The sequence below is a fragment of the Lampetra planeri genome, chromosome 35, assembly GCF_965212315.1.
Source record: "Lampetra planeri chromosome 35, kcLamPlan1.2.h2, whole genome shotgun sequence".
NCBI classification, from domain to species: Eukaryota; Metazoa; Chordata; class Hyperoartia; order Petromyzontiformes; family Petromyzontidae; genus Lampetra; species Lampetra planeri.
Genome location: NC_136141.1, coordinates 5279027 through 5298353, shown reverse-complemented (window position 1 = coordinate 5298353; position 19327 = coordinate 5279027). Strand labels below are relative to the sequence as shown.

Sequence of the window (19327 nt, the reverse complement as noted above, 5' to 3'; positions counted from 1 at the left end):
AATGCTGGTTGTTATATTTCGATTTAAAGCTTTCGTGACTGCAGGAATTCATCTTCTTGGTTCTTTCGGTAAAGTCACGTAGAAGGGAAATAATAAAATAATATTTTATTATGTTTTATTTTTATTATTTTATTATTTCCCTTCTACGTGACTTTACCGAAAGAACCAAGAAAATGCTGGTTGTTGTTGTTTGTTGTTGTTGTTGTTGTTCTGTACGCATCCCATCAGCTACGCGGCCCGGTCTGCGAGGTGCGAATCTTTTGGTCCGCATTTGGTTCAACGCGGGCACACCCATGGGGCCGTCTCCACTCCCAAACCGTTGAACCCTTGACGCCTGTTGCACATTTGGAGTTGGCATCTTTCTCCCTGCGGTCGCGTGGATTCTTCTCCGGGTCCTCCGGCTCTTTTCATCCCACGCCGGACGAGAACGGCCACTGTCGCCTGGAGTCGAACTCCGCTCAGAGCTGACAGCGCAGTGCGCTAACCGCAGCGCCACCGCTCCCACCGCGCCGCGCGGTGCCCTCTAAAGTTGCCGGGTCCCGCACTGAGCACGCGGCAGCCGTAGGGGGGGGGGGGTTCGGGGGTATCCCCCCCCCCCGCCCTGACACACATGAGGCCCCTCCCCTCGGGCCCACAGCCCCGCCCCTCCGCGTACACAAAAACTTCAAAGTGAGCAATTAAGCGGCAGCCGCGCTTTCATGTGGCGCGGGGGAGGGGCGGGGGAGGGGTGGGATAAGGGGGGGGGGACTGCAGCTGCACCACCCGGATGGGGTGGGGGGGGGAGCTGCGGATGGAGACACAGACATCCCTGGCACCCCCAAACCCCCCCCTCCCCTCCTCTAAATCCTTCCACATCCACTAAGACGTTTCCTGTAAACAGCGCTAATTAAACCCAAACGATGTGGAGATTTGATTTTAATTGATGGGTGTGGGGTGGGGGGCAGGGTGCCCCCACTTACCCACCCTCCACCCCCCGCCCCCCACGCCACCGATGTGAACACCCGAGAGAGAGAGAGCCGTGCACACGCGCGGGCGTCACGCGCCGCATGTGCGTGTCTGTGTGTGCGTGTGTGCGTGTCTGTGTATGTGTATATGTGTGCGTGTCTGTGTATGTGTGTGCGTGTCTGTGTATGTGTATGTGTGTGCGTGTCTGTGTATGTGTGTGCGTGTCTGTGTATGTGTATGTGTGTGCGTGTCTGTGTGTGTGTGTGCGTGTCTGTGTGTGCGTGTGTGCGTGTCTGTGTATGTGTATGTGTGTGCGTGTCTGTGTATGTGTGTGCGTGTCTGTGTATGTGTATGTGTGTGCGTGTCTGTGTGTGTGTGTGCGTGTCTGTGTATGTGTGTGCGTGTGTGCGTGTCTGTGTATGTGTATGTGTGTGCGTGTCTGTGTATGTGTGTGCGTGTCTGTGTGTGCGTGTGTGCGTGTCTGTGTATGTGTATGTGTGTGCGTGTCTGTGTATGTGTGTGCGTGTCTGTGTATGTGTATGTGTGTGCGTGTCTGTGTATGTGTGTGCGTGTCTGTGTGTGTGTGTGCGTGTCTGTGTATGTGTAGCGGTTAGCGCGCTGCACTACGAACTTGGCGACCCGGGTTCGATTCCCGCTCATGGCAAACACCAGTGACGATTATCTGAACCGGTTCTGGGCCTCCCCTAGGTCGACTCAGCCTCAAATGAGTACCTGGTGCGGTGTGTAAACATCGCCGCTAGGGATACAAAGGCGGTCGGGCGTGGTGCTGGCCCACCCACCCCCTCGTGTACCGTTCCGGCCTTCATAGGTGCTCGCTAACAGCACTTGCCCCTACAGTCTGTTAGGCTATACGGGGGATCTTTGTCTGTGTATGTGTGTGCGTGTCTGTGTATGTGTGTGCGTGTCTGTGTATGTGTGTGCGTGTCTGTGTGTCTGTGTATGTGTGTGCGTGTCTGTGTATGTGTGTGCGTGTCTGTGTATGTGTGTGCGTGTCTGTGTGTGTGTGTGTGCGTGTGTGACAAAGGCGGTCGGGCGTGGTGCTGGCCACCCACCCCCTCGTGTACCGTTCCGGGCTTCATAGGTGCTCGCTAACAGCACTTGCCCCTACAGTCTTTTAAGGCTATACAGGGGATCTTTGTCTTTGTGCGTGTCTGTGTGTGTGTGTCTGTGGAGCATCTTCGCCGGTTAGAAACATTTAGGCTGGCCTGCCTACGATCCATCCTGGGTTAAACCAGGCTGGATTGTGTGAGGAGCTTACAAATCTTTGAAAGAACTGGGCAAAAGTCCCATCGGTGAGCTCCTCCGGCAGGCAAAGGCTGCGGTGGCTGGGTCATGTAGCCCGCATGCCCAGCCACCGCATGCCGAAACAGCTTTAGTTCGGCCGGATCGAGGGGGCTAAACGGGCGCGGCACGGGCTAAAGAAGAGATTGAGTGATGTGGTACAGGAGAACGTGGAGCTGAGTGGACTTGCCGATGACTGCTACCAGCGGTGTCAAGATCGGCCTCAGTGGAGGAGGCTCGTGAGGACGCTACTGGGCAGTTGGAGGCAGTCGCCCTCCAACAACAACGGAGGGCGGAGGAGCGACGCTCACAACAACGAGCGGAGCGCCGGGTGGCTAAAGCAGAGCAAGTTGGCACAGTAGGGGGCACAGGTGGTGCATCAACCAGTCGTCTCAGTCATCTCAGTCAGTCGACCCGTGGCACCTGGGTCTGCCCCGTGACCTCCTGCCAGCGGGCGTTCGACACTTCACGTGGCCTCAAGGTGCACCTCGCCTGGCACAAGCGTCGTGGTGACGTCACCGCCACTCAGTGGCGAATGGCGGTTGTTGTTGTTGTGTGTTTGTGGGGAGCGGTGGTGTAGCGGGTTAGCGCGCAGCACTACGAACTTGGCCCCCCGGGTTCGGTTCCCGCTCGCGGCCACACCGCTTTATTGAGTAAGATCGCGTAAATATATAAATGTGTCGTTAAACCCGCCACCACCCGACACATTCCAAATAGTAAGGGTAGTCACGTAAGCAGTACGGCACACCGATTATCTGAACTGATCCTGGGCTTCCCCTAAGTCAACTCAACCTCAAAACGAGTACCTGGTGCGGTGTGTAAACATCGCCAGGGGGGAGACAAAGGCGGCCGGGCGTGATGTTGGCCACCCACCCCCTCGTGTGTCGTGCCAGTCTTCGTAGGTGCTACTCGCTAACAGCGTTTGCTCCCAACAGTCTGTTGTAGGCTATACGGGGGATCGTTGTCTTTGTGTTCGTTTGTGTTCGTTTGTGTGCGCCTGCGTTGGGGAGACAAAGGCGGCTGTGTCACACCCTCCTCATCCTGCGCAGTTCCGGCCTTCATCCGTGCTTGCTGTCGCACTTTCCCCAACAGCCTGCGTCGACGAAAGGGGGGAGGGAGCTGTATTTTTACTGTGTGTGTTTACATATAAATGTTTGTGTGTGTGTGTGTTTATATTTGTGTGTATGCTTGGATGTGTTTGTATTTTTCGGGTTGTATATGTTTGTATCTCGATCTGACATGGCCATTATGAATCCCCCATTCTCCCCCTCCCCCCACCTCGCCCCCCCCCCCCGTGCCACCGGCACCTCAAACACGTTGATTGATGACTCAGAATCAACCCCTACCGGCACCTATACTCGCTCACTCAGGGTCACGTGTTGTTTGCGAGCACTTATTAAGCCCGCGTGGGCACAAGAGTGACGGAGCCGGTGGGGGGGGGGGGGCAGAGGAAGCCAACGTAACCACAGCGCTCGTGCCAGGCTAGGTGCACGTTGAGGTCACGTGAATTATGGAAGGCTCTCTGGTGGCACGGAGTTCACGGGACACCAGGCTCAGGTGTTATTGGTTGACTGCAATGACTCTGCCAGTGTTCCAACTTGTTGCGTTTTAGCCGCACGTCGCTCCGCTCGTTGTTGTGAGCGTCGCTCCTCTGCCCTCCGCTGTTGTTGGAGGGCGACTGCCTCCAGCTGCCCAGTAGCAGCAGCGTCCTTCACGAGCCTCCTCCTCCTCCACAAAGGCCGATCTTGATACCGCTGGTACCAGTCTTAGGCAAGTCCACTCAGCTCCACATCCTTCCGTACTGCATCGGTCCATCTCACCCGTGTCGTGTCCGTTTAGATCCCTTTATCCGGAAAAACAGAAACAACTTGGGCGTTCCGTGGCTGGGCATGCGGGATACATGACCCAGGCAACGCACCCTCGCCTGCCGGAGGAGCTCACGGATGAGTTCCTCAATCCAGCATATGGTTACACCCCAGGATGGATCGGTGGCTGGCCAGCCTAAATGTTTCAAGCCGGTGCAGATGTTCCTTTAAAGGGGTCTACGATTCGCAAGCACAGAAGGCACGATGGATGGCCGAGAAGACACGGAGCTTCGTAGTGGAACGAGACGGGGGCATGCAGCTTCCACGTTGTAATACGGTGGGGGTTTTTTCTGGAAGATTTGCTGGTTTATCCAGGATGTTTCTGTTGCGCGCCGTCGCTTTAAGATGTTCTCTGTTCATATTTTGTTTGTTGCGGTTGCACCCGACTCAATAGCCGCATGGCTCACAGGGCTATACCCTATAAATGAAACTTGAACGCAGCGTCGCAGAGCCGCCCAAAAAATGCCACGGCGCTCCACTGACTCAAAAGTGAGACCTCCGCTGCCAAAGCGGAGCTGGACATAAGCACACTGCCCAGGTATGGGGATCCCTCCACCCTCTTACAGCTGTCCCGTTACTCGTGCAGAGTCGATGGGGTGGAGTCTTCGATGACAGAACACCCAGGCAGGTGCTTCGTTTCGGGGATGACGCCAAGCCCTCACCTCAACTTTAAGGAGCATGAGCGGGAGATAAAGCAGGTACTCGTTTACGGCTGGGTCGACCTAGGGGAGGCTCAGAACCAGGTGAGATATGGCCCGGCGTAAGAATTATGTTGGCCAGGGTCTGGAATTGAACTCAGGTTGGCCGGGTTCCTAACACGGTGCACGAGCCACGACAACACGCAGGCTACTCACACACACACCGACTCACACCCTCACACAGATACACCCCCCCCCCTATAGCCTTAAACAAACTCTTGGGGCAAGTGCTGTTAGCGAGCACCTATGAAGGCTGGCACCGTACACGAGGGGGTGGGTGGCCAGCACCACGCACGACCGCCTTTGTCTCCCCACTGCCGATGTTTGACTCACCACCACACCAGGTACTCATTTGAGGCTGAGTCGACCGAGGGGAAGCCCAGAACCGGTTCAGAAAATCGTCACTGGTGTTGGCCCTGAGCTGGAATCGAACTTGGGTGGCCGAGTCCGTAGCGGTACAGCTGCACTAACCCTTCACCGATACACACACAACTCTCACCTCCGCACACAAAGACGACGATCTCCGTGCATCCGGCATTTCGACTGTTGGGGCAAGTGCTGTGCGTTAGGGAGCACCGACGAAGTCCAGCACGTCGAGAGGCTTGGCCGTGTTGCCGTAGCCGACGACGATGGGGGGAGGGGAGTGTACGGGAGGAGGGGGGGGGGAGTTGAAGGGAGGAGGAGGAGGAGGGGGGCGTTGGGTGCTGATGGAAGAGGGGAACGATGGGGGGTTGCGTCGCCGCGTTTCATCAGCCTCGTCCGGACACGCGCGCGCTCGCTGAATTAAAAGGTCGCGCGCGCCACATCGAGGGGCGGGGCTAGCGGGGGGGAGGGGAGGGGTTGGGGGGAAGGGGATGGAGGGGAGGGGCCATCTCTCACCTAATCTTATTGCGACTGCAGCGCTGATTTTAACCCGAACCCCCAGCACCGACTCCTACGCCGACCCCTTAATTCCAATCCCTCATACGAGCCCTGCCTCTAATTAGAACCATATCCATAGTAGTAGCCATACCCTTAACACTCACCCTACCCATAACACTCAACCTACCCCTAACTCTAACCCTACTGATAACAACGACCCCTATCCTAAACACTTGCCCGTACCCATGATCGTAACACCTATGGGGCCGTCCATAAATTACGTCACGCACCTGGGGGGGGGGGGGGGGGGTCAGACATTTGTGACGATGTGTGACGAGGGGGGGGGGGGTGAGAAATGTGACGTCACATCAAAATTCGCGACTTTAAATAAATGTAGACAACACGTTCTACATAATTCAAGATACTTTTTAATACATGTTTTCTTCTACAACATCAGAGCGCAGCGCCACATTAAATACGCACTACAATGACAATAGTTTATAGCGATTTGAAGCATGTTTTATTTTGGGGGGGGGGCAGAGCTTTGTGACGTCATATTTGAGAGGGGGTGTCTGACTTTTTGTGACGCCGTGTGACGACGGAGGGGGGGGGGTCAAAAATCGTCCAAAATCGCGTGACGTCATTTATGGACGGCCCCTATGCCGAATAACACGATGGCATCACCGCTGCTGCGCCGGTAACGATCGAGTTGACGGTGCCACCACGAGGCCGACCCATCAGCCTCCTCCTTCTTCTTAGGTTTTTTTTTTCGGTAAAGTCACGTAGAAAGTAAAATAAAATAAAAACAAAAATCCTCCTCCTCCACCCACGAAGATCTCTCACTCAGACAGCCCCGTGGTTGGTGGGTGGAGGAGGGCAGGATCAACCAATGGGAAGCGAGGAACCACGTGGCCGCAACTGCGATGGGTGCCAAGTCTCAACCCCAGCGTCCTGCCGTTATGGTCAGACACAAAGTCGTTCTATCCCAAGAGTTACTCATCGGTACTCTGCTAACATCGGAGTTCGACTGAGCCCTCAATAATCCACCGAGCATACAAAACTCCCGCTCCGTCAAGCAAGACGAACAGCGCAAGAACCCCGATAATGCAGCGCGGGCGCTTCGTGTTTCTGTCGAGATCTAGCGCCAATCGCCGCGTGCGTGTGGTTAATGCGAGTCCAGTCGCCTTCGCCAGGACCTTCTCATTCCCAGCAGGGTGCGTGTTGAATCGGTGGCTCTGAACTGGACGCGCGTCCCCTGCAGGCACGACCGTCGATGGCGCCACGGTGGCGAGATGTTAAATACCTCGCCCGGTATACGGGAGGTCGTGGGTTCAATCCCAACACTGACCCCTGTTGCACATTTGGAATTGGCATATTCTGCCTGCGGTCGCGTGGATTTTTCTCCGGGTCCTCCGGTTCTTTTTCATCCACGTTTATAAAATATACGCGTTTAGAGTATTTGGCTGCAATAACATGTCCACGCGATAAGCACATTTGTTGAGCTATCATTTGTGACAATGTCGCTTCTGAAAAAAGAGCGAAATAGCTCAGTGAGCCATACCCGCTAAAATAAACAAAATTATTTAGCTTCATAAGTTTAGGAAGCGGTGAATATTCAACTTGCCGTTTCGAGGAGACCGCATTTCGCACACGCGAAATGCTGCTGCTTCGATGTTCAGTCTGCAGTTCCTGAGCGCCGGTCCAATGGCACGGTTGACTTGGCCCTGAGAAAGTGGAACCTTTCCATGACTTCCATTCTGGCCACTCGTACCGGGAGGCCGTCCAAACGATCGATTCGCTGTCCACCTCCAATTAGCACGGTTGGCTACGTAGGCTGCGAAAGAAGTTCAACATGCATACACGCGTACAAATCGATGGCGCAAGTTGTGAAGGCTCATGCAAAGAGGCTGGGCCAGGCAGCCAGGAGGCCGTCATCCGGCCCTACCCAAGACCTTCTCATCACACGCAGACTACACAGCAATCCCGGCTGTCGCGCGTTCGCCGCTCGTCTCAGAGCTTCGCTGTTCGAATCCAGCGGCAAACCAAAATAATGACTACGCAGCCGTCTGCTGCACTCACAGTGACCGGCGTCGCGGTCCAAATTCGAAAATGTATGTAGAACTTCTTTAGCACCGTACGTAGCCAAACGTGCTAATCGGAGGTGTGGGGGGTAACAAGCATCTACACGGCACGTGTCTCAGTCGGGACTACAGGTCACCCTGGCAGTGAGGCTCATTCCTGGTCTCTTGCGTCCCTCACTTCGCCGGGTTGAACAAAAAACAAAAGGGAAGAGCCTCGGTTTTGGTTTTGACCCCAGGAGACCTGCGATGCCAGTGAGGTCAATCCCCAATGCCAGATCACATCGACAGCCCACGCGGAATGGTCCCAGCGACGGCACGGAAGCCGTGCCATCAGCAGTCAACGGCGGCGGCGTGGAGGTCGCCAACGGATGCGTCACGCTCCCCGCTACGGTCCACCCAGTGTGGTGAACAGTGACCCTTACTCTGACCTGCCGACCCCGACACTAACCCGCTAAACCTCACTCAAAGTCCTCACCCCGACCAGACAATTCACCCCGACCCTTCGCCTCGCCCCTTGACCCCCATTTAAAACAGTGCAGTGGAGAGCACCCGCAGTGTCACGTGATGGAGCCGTGACGCGCGATGATTGTGATGGAGGTCAGGATCTCGTGATGATGACGACGATAAGAATGAGATGATTAGAATGCATTAAGATTTTATTCGGAGTAGAATTGTGTCGTGATGATAATGATTGGTTGATGAGAATCAGATGATTAGAATGTGATGAGTAGGATTTGATGATGCTTGCAATGAGATGTCGATGATTCGGATTTGGTGATCGTCATTAAAAACACCCCCCCTTCCTCCACTCCATCCCTCTACCCAACTCATGCCCCCCCCCCCGCTCGCCATCTCCCGTTCCCCCGCCCCTCCCCTCCCCGGCTCCCCGTGTTTATACAGGTGGGCCCGTCCGGCGCCACGTGTCTGACCACGAACGCATTCCCGGGCCCCCAGTTTGGGGGCTCGGGAGGGAGGAGGTGGGGGGGAAGAGGAGAGGAGTAGATGGGGCGAGCGGGGGGACACACATCCCTCGACTGGCATCGTTATGACCATCATTAGCGTTTGATGTCGCCGTGGTGGTTGCTGTTGTTGTCGTGGTGGTTGTGGTTGTTGTTGGAGCCACGGCCGCTTATTACGTGACTCACATTCCTGGGGCTTAGGTCGCGGGGCCACGGAGTTTAAATCAACTTCATCATCAAAAAAACCCGGGGTGGCGCCAGCTCGCCCATCAACCCAGCTCCCCCATCAACCCAGCTCCCCCATCAACCCAGCTCTCCCACCGTCCCAGCCCTCCCATCATCTCAACTATTCTATCTACCCAGCTCTCCCATCAATCCATCTCTCACAAGTAATTAACACAGTATTCGATGCCTTCTACTCTCCAAAACTTGGCAGGACCCTCCTGCAAAAACAGTCACGAGACTCGGCGAGGCTTTCCTGGGTAAACATGCGAAATAATGCTACTACTGTACTATAGTAACGTTTTCTTTTTCATCTAACCGCTAATGGTGGTGTTGATGGTTTCGCTCCCCCATCCTCGCCGGCCACGCTGTTTGTCGTGCGTAATGAGACGAACTCTGCTTCATTTGCACTGCGAATCCATCACGCGCGCGTGTGGGTACAGCTGCCTCTGGTACTCACCCACACACACCCACCCAACCTAACCCCCCCACATCCGCGCACACCCAACCAGATGCACCCACCCACCCAAACAACCACACACACGCACCCATACACCCAACCATGCTTCGAACCAAGCAGTTACTGACCCAACCACTAACACGTTCACACGTCCACCCAATCACGTAGATACCCACGGATACGCCCATGAATAGCTTCCACCCGTCTGCGCACTCACCCAACCATCTACCCACTTAGCACGGACGCACACTTGCCCGTGTATGTATATTGGATATTCACGGTCTCATATACCGCCCAGCCACACAGCACTTCCCTATTCAACAACACCACATTCACCGACCACTCACCCACCTAATACAACTCCACTCCTTACACACATATCTACCCGACCACTCACCCATAAACTTACATAATCACGTACCCATGCGTGCACGAGTCTACTCACGCACGAGTCTACTCACGCACGCGCCCTCCCGCGCACACCCTCCAACTTTCCCACACACACGCCCCCATGCACGCAAGTCCACCCCATACCCACCCACACACCCTACGAAATACGGCTCCATCGTTTGATCGACCGAAATAAACGTAGCTCGCGTTAGACGCATCGAATCGCTCTCACCCACGCAACCACACACGGATTCACCCACGCAACCACACACCCACCCAACCACACACGGACTCACCCACGCAACCACACTCACCCATCCACCCACGGACTCGCCCAAATACCGTATTTTCAACTAGTAAATGTTCATTGTATTTTTTATAAAAATGTTAATTAACTTTGCACCACCAGATTTAACACGCAACACAAAGCTGGTATATTCACAATAATGCATAATTGATTATGCATATGAAGGATGTACATTGCTCTACAGATTGATATCGATGATTAAGATCGCCGGACGTCAATTGAATCGTGGTCCCTCTCGGCACTAGATGCCGCTATATTCACCACGTCGAACAATTTAGTTTTTAACTGAATTTTAACAACTAATTGAATCTCGAAGGGAAGGAATCATTGCACCACAAATACGAATTAATTACAGGCCCCCTGGGTGGCTCCCCCTGGTCAGTCCACGTGGGTTCCCCTAACCACTCCACGTGGATCGCCTTGGCCACTTCACGTGGATATCTTTACTACTCCGCTTGGGTCCCTTCAGCCACTCCACGAGGGTCCCCTGAGCTACTCCACGTGACACCCCCTTAGCTACTATAGATTGGCTCCATTGACCGGAGGGGTTAGTGGGGGGAGTGGGTATCCGGGTCCCCTTGCCCCGCCCTCCCTTGGCTCCCGTCCCCCCCACTACCCCGGCGCCTCCTCGGCGTCTGAAAGTTTTTAACCTCAAAGCCGCTGCGGTTTTTTCCGTAAAAATAAAAATTATAAATAAGATTATTTATAGCGCGACCACAAACCCACCACACGCTCAGCTCACTCACCGTTGACGCAGCAGGCGTCTTACACGAAGATCCCCCGTGTAGCCTCTAACGGATTCAGTGCTGTTGGAGCACCGATTAAGGCCGGAACAGCACCATCTTATCCACATACACACGCGTGTGTATATATGCAAGTTGTGCTAAACCTGGAATGCCAAGTGTGATTCTTCGTCACTGCTAACATCAGTGATGAGGACTTCACTTCACGCAGAACATGTTACGGTGCACTGGGAGACTGGAGTAGCAACGTGAACAGTGGTAGCCGCAGCCATGACGAGGTACATAAGGCTGCCAGGAGGCGATCCGGCGCTATCAACAATAGTTCTATATTTACTATGATGTTTTCAGTCAATCAATACGCGTTTATACACGTGCGAGGAAACCGGAGCATGCAGAGAACACATTCCTGCGGAGGGAGCTGCTGGTAGGAACGTTGGGTTGCTCGGTCAATGGCCAGGGTCAACGGCGGCGTGGTGTATTCCGCAAATATGCCCGACTGTGAGGGCGGGCACAAGCCGGCGTGAGTAGGTTAAACATTGAGTTTTATAAGGGCACCACGGGGTGGCCATCCTCTCCCCACCCCTCCCATTTTTGGATTCACGACGGACGGACGGACACAAGAATCCCCTGTGGGCTGGTGTAACTAGGTTCCTACCAGTAAAACCCAAGCATGTGAGAGGGTGGCAATTTGCTCCCGTGCGTTCTGCTGGCAAGCCACGGTATTGCACCTCGATATCCATGGGGAGTCTCTCAATGCTGAAGTGAGGGCGGTGAGGCCCTGATGGCGAGTAACATCTGAAACCGCCCTTAGCACACCACACCCGCAATCCCCACAGCACACACCAACCCCTACTAACCAATGTGGTGAAGTATGATCAAACAACCTCACCCCACCCCCCCTCAAAGTTGACACGATGGAGGGGGGGGTTCATTTAGTAGTGGGTTGACGAAGAGGCTGTAATTATCAGACATGTTTGGACGGCGTTGCCTGCATAAGATCCTTGCCAGTGAATTCCTGGGAGCGAACTAGCAAATGAAAGTGGACAAGAAGTTGGTGAGCGAGAACGAGAGATGGGGGGAGTGATTATCGACACAATCATTTAGATATCTGCTCACGATGGATACGACAAACAGGTTTCCTGATACAATAAAAAGAAACAAATGGAATAGGTCAACAAGGAAGTCCTGGATTAGATGAAAATACACGGCAGATGGAATCGGCATAATTTGAACTAACAATAACCACCGCAGAGAAGACGGTTGCAGATGAGAAGTCAAAGGACCAGATTGGACGGCACAGCAGAGACACGGAATGATGGGATCTAACAATACCTGAAGAAAACGCGCCATAGGTCGGTAGGGGTGGAGGGAAGCGGCGTCGACAGAAAGTGTCAACAGCACTCCGGTGCATATCAAGCAGCTGCTCTTCCCAGACTCAGCGTGCCGGAGAAAACACAGGAGTGAAGATATCGCTTCACAGCTCAAGTTTATTCGTAACAACAATAATGTTCCACTTGGGTCCGACGGCTCGGTCCACCACGGTCAAAAGTCCAGGAGCTGTGGAGCGCAAACAGGTTAAGCGAATGACAGCTAACGAGACACAGCTCTCTCCCTCAATCGGTTCATCAAGGAAAAGATTGAAACGGCAGATATCACACAAAATTACTGGTGGTACACCCCGAGATCACATCGGCAGCTATCTGAAACGCTTTTCCTTCCAATATTAGGAACCCACTGGAGCAATGTACTTTAAAATCTAGATTGAAAAGTAATTTCTTTAGAGCTGCTTTTTGTGTATAGTTTGTTGTCCTTCCCCTGTACCTCCGATTAACATGGTTGGCTATGTACAGTGCGAAAGAAGTCCAACATACATTAGAAAGCTGTACAGCACAACCGCGAAAACCCACGTGCGAATAAACAGGTCACCAGTGGTGCAGCGTTGTTGGGCATGGGCCCCTCTGATAGTGGTAGTGCAGGTGGGGTGGTTGTGATAGTGTAGGTGGTGATGATGATAGTGGTGGTGCTGATGGTTGTGGTTAAAGCGACGTTGCATGTGGTGGTCGGAGTCGTAGTGGCGATGGAGATTGTGGTGGTGGCGCATGTGTTGGTATTTGTATGGGTGATGGTGATGGGATTGCTGGAGTCACGCACCAACTGAGGCAGCACCTTCTCCAGGTGTGCCACGTCCACCACGTCCACCGCCTCGCTCTCTGCCTGCCTGCCCGCTCGCATGGCCGCCTCTGTCCGGGGTTGACAGGGCAGTGGGGGCCACATTGGTTACGAGTGGGGTTGCCACTTTGTCCTGATTTTCGCAGGATCATCTTTTTGAGGAAGCTGTTAGTTTGGGAAATGTGTTAAGTCTTCCCGGAACTTTAAAAGTCCCAATTTTTTTGTTGTCAGTCGCTTGGCATGTGTCCAGCAAGCAGTATCAATGCATACACCACAATCTGTCGATCAACAAGTCGCATGCGGTGGGGTAAAGTGCGAGTACACCCATCTCTCTCCCAACACGCCCGGTGAACGTGGAAGAGTAGACCAAATGCCCTCAAGAGTTCACTCTCTCGAGGAGGCCCTTCTGCCAGCAGGGTCGCACCTCTACAAATCTGTTTTATATACTAGCTTGGGAAGAGACTACGGGAGGGAATTCCAAGGTGTGGATGGGTAACCCAGCTCCCGGCCTCACCGGTGACAAACAGGCGGATGAGGCTGGTCATGAGCTTCAGGGCGTCCGCGTTCACTGCAAGGGAGACGGCCGTGAGCAAAGCAGCTTCGAGGATGACAGCAACAACAGCAGCAGCTCTTACCTTGAACCGGTTTTATAAGGCTTTACTGTAAACGATGAGAAACTCATCGGAGAGAAACGTCTCAATGCCAGCTCAAACGGGTGCCGAGGCATTGCTGCTCATCTCTCTCCTTCACAGCCCTGAGGCAATGGTGGAACTTTCACAATCCTATGGCGGGAGCGGGTCCATCCATAGGGAAACCACTGTCGACTTTCATACGGAGTTGTATTCATGTGACAGGATAGTGTACAGGCTGTAAACAAGCAAGAGGAATGACACTGAGATTTTGACCATTGGATCGGTCCTCCCATCATGCCTCGCACGTCACGTGACATCACGTTGTGTGTATAATGCACAGCCTTGTACTGTGGTAGGAACCTCCTGGTTACACCAGCCCACAGGGGATTATTATGTCTGTCGTGCAGGGAAGGGCTAGGTGGGGAGGGAGGGGAAGGCGGGGCGGGGAGGGCGGGGAGGGGCTGGGTGGGGAGGGTGGGGCTGGGTGGGGAGGGGAGGGTCAAACCATGGTGCCCTTATAAAACTCAACGTTTAACTACTCACGCCGGCTTGTGCCCGCCCTCAGTCGGCCATATTTGCGGAATACACCACGCCGCCGTTGACCCTGGCCATTGACCGAGCAACCCAACGTTCCTACCAGCTCCCTCCGCAGGAATGTGTTTTTAGACTGCGAAGAGTGAAAATTGCGGACATATTTATTGTAAAAAGTTATGCCTATACTGTGCTGACAATTCCCAATGTTGATGCTAGTATAGTTGTCTCATTGTCCTGTCGCTCTCGGAAGGGAATTGCAACTTATTTTTTATTATTATGGGCAGCCATTGCCTGGCATTCGAGTGTTGTTAGAAACGCCATCACTGGTGGAGTTGTTGAGACGTTCACACCTTTGGTCTTTTCATCCTTGAAGTACAGCGCCAGCAGCTTCCCAACCGTTTCCTGCAATCATAGAACACCAGACTTTAGATAACCATAACAATTTAAATTTACATAGCAGTTTATTAGTTCGGCCTTCGACTAAAGCATTCCAAAAGGTGCCCAATCTCGTCAGACCTCTAAGGCTAAGATGGGCTGAGCTTGGATGGTGCTCAGATCGGTGACGACGATGATACACCAACTGGTTGTCATAGCACTTGGGGAGCTTCGTGGTTATATAGCAGAGGGCAGTTATAGTAATACTCTTTGTTTTTTTCGGTAAAGTCACGTAGGTAAAAAATTAAATTAAATAAATGAAAACAACTAAATTTAATCACGACGTTTCGGGCGCAACACAAGCGTCCTTCTTCAGGTGGGGACAACGTAGCGAAAGCACAACACACTTAAGCGGTTGTGCTTTCACTACGTTATCCCTACCTGAAGGACGCTTGTGTTGCGCCCGAAACGTCGTGATTTAATTTAGTTGTTTTCATTTATTTAATTACTTTTTTTACCTACGTGACTTTACCGAAAAAAACAAAGAGTATGATTCCTTGCAGTCACGAAAGCTTCAAATCTAGAAGTTAAAGTGTTATCCATTGTTATACCCCAGGCTCATACGTCTATGCTTCCTGCCTTCAACAACCCCTACTCACGGGCGTGGTGAAGGTCAAGTCTGGCATGGGTAGGCCCTCATCCAGCAATGGCCGACATTGCAGTTGACGTCGGTCGCGGCCAGGAACCAAATTTAAGTGGCAGAGTTCGGAGCACAGCGCATCAACCACTTTGCCATCACTCCATCCATAGCACAACCCGTAGCCAACCCAAAAGCGAATTGCTATAATCCACTACCCACAGCTTGCCAGTTCCCGGGTCTGTCCAACCTCTGGGAGATTGACCTTGTTGTTGTACAGGTAGTCCCCGAGTTACGATGGTCCGACTTACGATATTTCGATCTTACGATGGTGATAGCGATACGACAAAATTGCGATCAACAACCTAACATCGTTCAAGTGTGCAGACGACGGACATAATCTTGGTGAGTACAGTACAATATGATACGTTACGATACGTTCAATGCATGTATGATACGTAGCTTTAACGATTTCATTTTAAGGTTACCACGATACGATACGTTCAATGCATGTTAAAAGTTTTTATAGCAGATAGGATTGTTTCCTGAATTTTTTTAAATTAAATTGCAGTTCATATAGGTAGGCTAATAATTGACCTTGGTTTTTTTTATTTTAGATTTTACTGTGCAATACAGTATTGTAATTAATAAATACATACAGTATATACTTTATACAGTACGGTACTGTAAATTGCTGTTTTGCTAAATTATCACCATTCTTTAAGACTCCTGGGTAGGCTAGGCCATCTTCGACTTACGATATTTTCGACTTACGATGGGGTCGTCGTAACGCATCTCCATCGTAAGTAGAGGACTACCTGTATTTGTTTTATGCACCCATGCTGCTGTTGCCACGAGCGCTACCGGCATGCCGGTTTGTTCGCGACGTTGCATTCACGACCCCTGGCGGACACGTAGCCAAGCTGCCCTCCCACACGAGCGGCGGCACTGCCCGGGACACATGGCAGGTAGTAACCACAGGCAATGCCGTGGGTTTTGTACTCATCCCGTCAGCCACACGGCCTCCTGTGAGTCGTAGACTTTCGGCGGAATTGGTCCAACACGAGAGAAACTCCCAAGTTCGGACTGGCCACGCTCGAACCAATGCTGCCGGTGTGAACTGTCCAGATGGTTTAGAGGCGAGCACCACCACCACCACCATCTATGTTAGATATGGGTCCCGATTCACACGCAAAGCAATTGAATGCATCAGGGCCGTCCATAAATGACGTCACGCGATTTTGGACGATTTTGACCCCCCCCCTCAAATATGACGTCACAAAGCTCTGCCCCCCCCCCCCCAAAAAAATAAAAATGCTTCAAATCGCTTTAAACTATTGTCATTGTAGTGCGTATTTAATGTGGCGCTGCACTGTGATGTTGTAGGAGAAAACATATTTTTTTAAAGTTTAATTAAGTAGAACGTGTTGTCTGTATTTATTTAAAGTTGCGCATTTTGATGTGACGTCACATTTCTCAACCCCCCCCCCCATCGTCACAAATGTCTGACACCCCCCCCATAGGTGCGTGACGTCATTTATGAACGGCCCCATAACACAATACGTTCTGGCGAGGGCTAAACATGATTGTGTGTGTACATTCGTTAAATCGGCGCGGTGTGTCCAGCAGCGTCGACGGTCAACACACAAACCCCTCGCCACTATCAGGCGCGTGCGGTGCGTACGAGATGGCGGGGGGGGGGGTCGTCACTAACAAGGCGGACACGGGCGGGTTGGAGTTCGCTTGGACTGCTGGAGGCCGAGACTCTTAGGGCAACAACATCCACTGCCCCTCGTGCTCCGTGCTGTGGATGCACCTGCACTCCACTGCTGGATGAGAGGACAACTCTTCCACTGCTGGATGAGAGGACAACTCTTCCACTGCTGGATGAGAACCACCTCGGCGCCCTTTGAACATACTTCACCGGTCAGTGCGGTTTGGCGGTGGGGGGCAGCAGAGTTTGCTGGGCTGTCCTCTGCTGCCCGCAACGCAGCAAGTCTATAGCACCTGTTATGCACGATGTTGCCGCCCATCAAAGCCCTAACCAGGCTCAACCCGACGAGATCTGACGCAGGACGGGTTATTCTCTCACTGGGCCGGCTCCCGACTGCGGTTGATAATACGTTGGTGCAAACACGACGTTAAAAACAACAAGAAACTTAATGAGGAGTTGTGAGGGACGCGGCCGCTCGCTCCTCACCCGCTTGAAGTGGGCGCGCCATTGCTGATCCATGGCGACGCGAGGCGGGAAAACCACGGCGGGTTTCCACGCCCCTTTGATGGGCGTGGTCGTTGAGGCTCCTCCCCCTTTTGTAGGCGTTGTCATAGCGACACCCCGCCTCCTTTGAAGGTGGTGGCCATCGACGTGTCCCGCTCCTTTTATGGGCGTCGTCGTGTGGGCGTGGTCATGACGGAGGACCCGCCCTGTTGTGGGCGTTGTCGTTCCGGAGCCACGCCCATTTCAGGTCCATTCAATCTGATTTAAATACATTAAATTAGCTGTATATTTTCTTGGTTCTTTGGTTCTTACGTGACTTTACCGAAAGAACCAAGAAGATGAATCCCTGCAGTCACGAAAGCTTTAAATCGAAATTTAGCTTTATATTCTTAGGTTTTTTCGGTAAAGTCACGTAGGTAAAAAAATTAAAATTAATAAAAGTAAAATAAAATAAAAATCACGACGTTTCGGAGGCAACACAAGCTTCCGTCTTCAGGTAATTTAATTTAAAAAAAAATTTACCTACGTGACTTTACCGAAAAAACCTAAGAATATGAATCCTTGTAGTCACGAAAGCTTCACATCTAGAATTAAATTAGCTCATTAAAAAATAGTGACCACGGGGAGAGAGAGAGACACGCAAACTCCAAACATACAGCAGCAGGGGTCAGGGTCGGGATCGAAGCCACGAACTCCTTGTATACCAGGCGAGATAACTAACATTCTCGCCCGCTGTGGCGCCCATAATTATGAGTAACAGACGTAGACGGACGCAAAACCCTGCTGCTGCTGCTGCTGCTTCCACGTTCATTCCTAAACGATTCGTAAATTTACAGTCACGCAAGCGAACTTTTTTAAACAACACTGCCAGCCCCGCCATCTACTGCATTTAAAACGGTACCGACGCGGCCGATTGCCAATATAAAAACACGCAGGTGAAGAGAGAGATAATCTTTCGTGAAATCTTTCATTTAAAAAAAGGGGGGGGGGCACATAAAGCAAAGCATTGAACAAAAAAACGAAATGATGAACGAACGAAGCAAAGTGCCGTCTACACCGAGCATCTTCTTGTTTCCTCTGGCGGGAGGGGGGGGGGGCACCGTTTGTGACACATTTGCGAGACTTTGCAGTTCTTCTGTCCTATGGTTTGCTACAGGATAAGAGACCTATTGAACGGGAGCAGCAAGTTGTTCAAATGTTTATATCAAAGTTCTGTAGCCAATCCAAGGCCTCTGGCGGCGAGGTTGTGGATGGCTTCAGCATCTCATGCGGACGATGTGACCGTCCTGTGGCCAGATTGTCCGCGTATCTAAACTTCCGTGATGTTGTGTCTGTCATGTCGCCCGCGTGGACGTTAAGGAGCGATGGCACGAGCACTGAACCCTGGGGCAGGACGTTGTCGAGAATCTGGTGGGCAGCTGACGTTTATTACCAATGTGGATGCGGTGTCTTATGTTGTATGTATCGTTGAACTTCTTTCATACCGTACGTAGCCAACCGTGTTATTCGGAGGCACGGGGGAAGGACAACTAAACACAAAGCAGTTCTAAAGAAATTAGTTTACAGTTTACATTTAAAAGTGCATTGCTCCAGTGGCTTCCTCCTATCAGAATGTTCCAGATGTGTCTGAAAGCGTGCGATGCAGTGACCGTCTTTGTTCCATGGTTAGCCAAAAGGCACTACGAGGATGACCGAAGTTTATGTGATGGCTTATGCTACTTAACGAGATCAGCAATGTATCGTGCTTCTTGCCACGAATGTGCGACCTTATAAATGTATTCTAGATTTTAAGTTTCCGTGACTGCAGGGATCCATACTCTTTGGTTCTTTCAGTAAAGTCACGTAGGTATAACATTAAATAAATAAAAACACGACGTTTCGGGCGTAACACAAGCAATTATCTCTGGCTGTGGTTGTCCCACCTGATGA

At 52.2% G+C, this 19327-nt stretch overlaps 1 protein-coding gene across 2 annotated transcripts; it reads right to left on the bottom strand.

The window, feature by feature from the left end:
* Nucleotides 1–12302: 12302 nt before the first annotated feature.
* On the bottom strand, nucleotides 12303–17540 carry LOC144730317 (centromere protein X-like). 2 transcript variants are annotated; one of them, XM_078611044.1, is made up of 5 exons: nucleotides 17381–17538; nucleotides 14519–14570; nucleotides 13517–13570; nucleotides 12985–13073; nucleotides 12303–12390 (listed from the first exon to the last, which is right to left on the bottom strand). In XM_078611044.1, the coding sequence occupies exons 1-5, from the start codon at nucleotides 17504–17506 to the stop codon at nucleotides 12376–12378; spliced, it is 336 nt and encodes a 111-aa protein (XP_078467170.1). In that variant the 5' UTR covers nucleotides 17507–17538; the 3' UTR covers nucleotides 12303–12375. The 2 variants fall into 2 exon arrangements, with proteins under 2 accessions (XP_078467170.1, XP_078467171.1); XM_078611045.1 differs by lacking the exon at nucleotides 13517–13570 and having other exon boundaries at nucleotides 17381–17540.
* Nucleotides 17541–19327: the final 1787 nt, after the last annotated feature.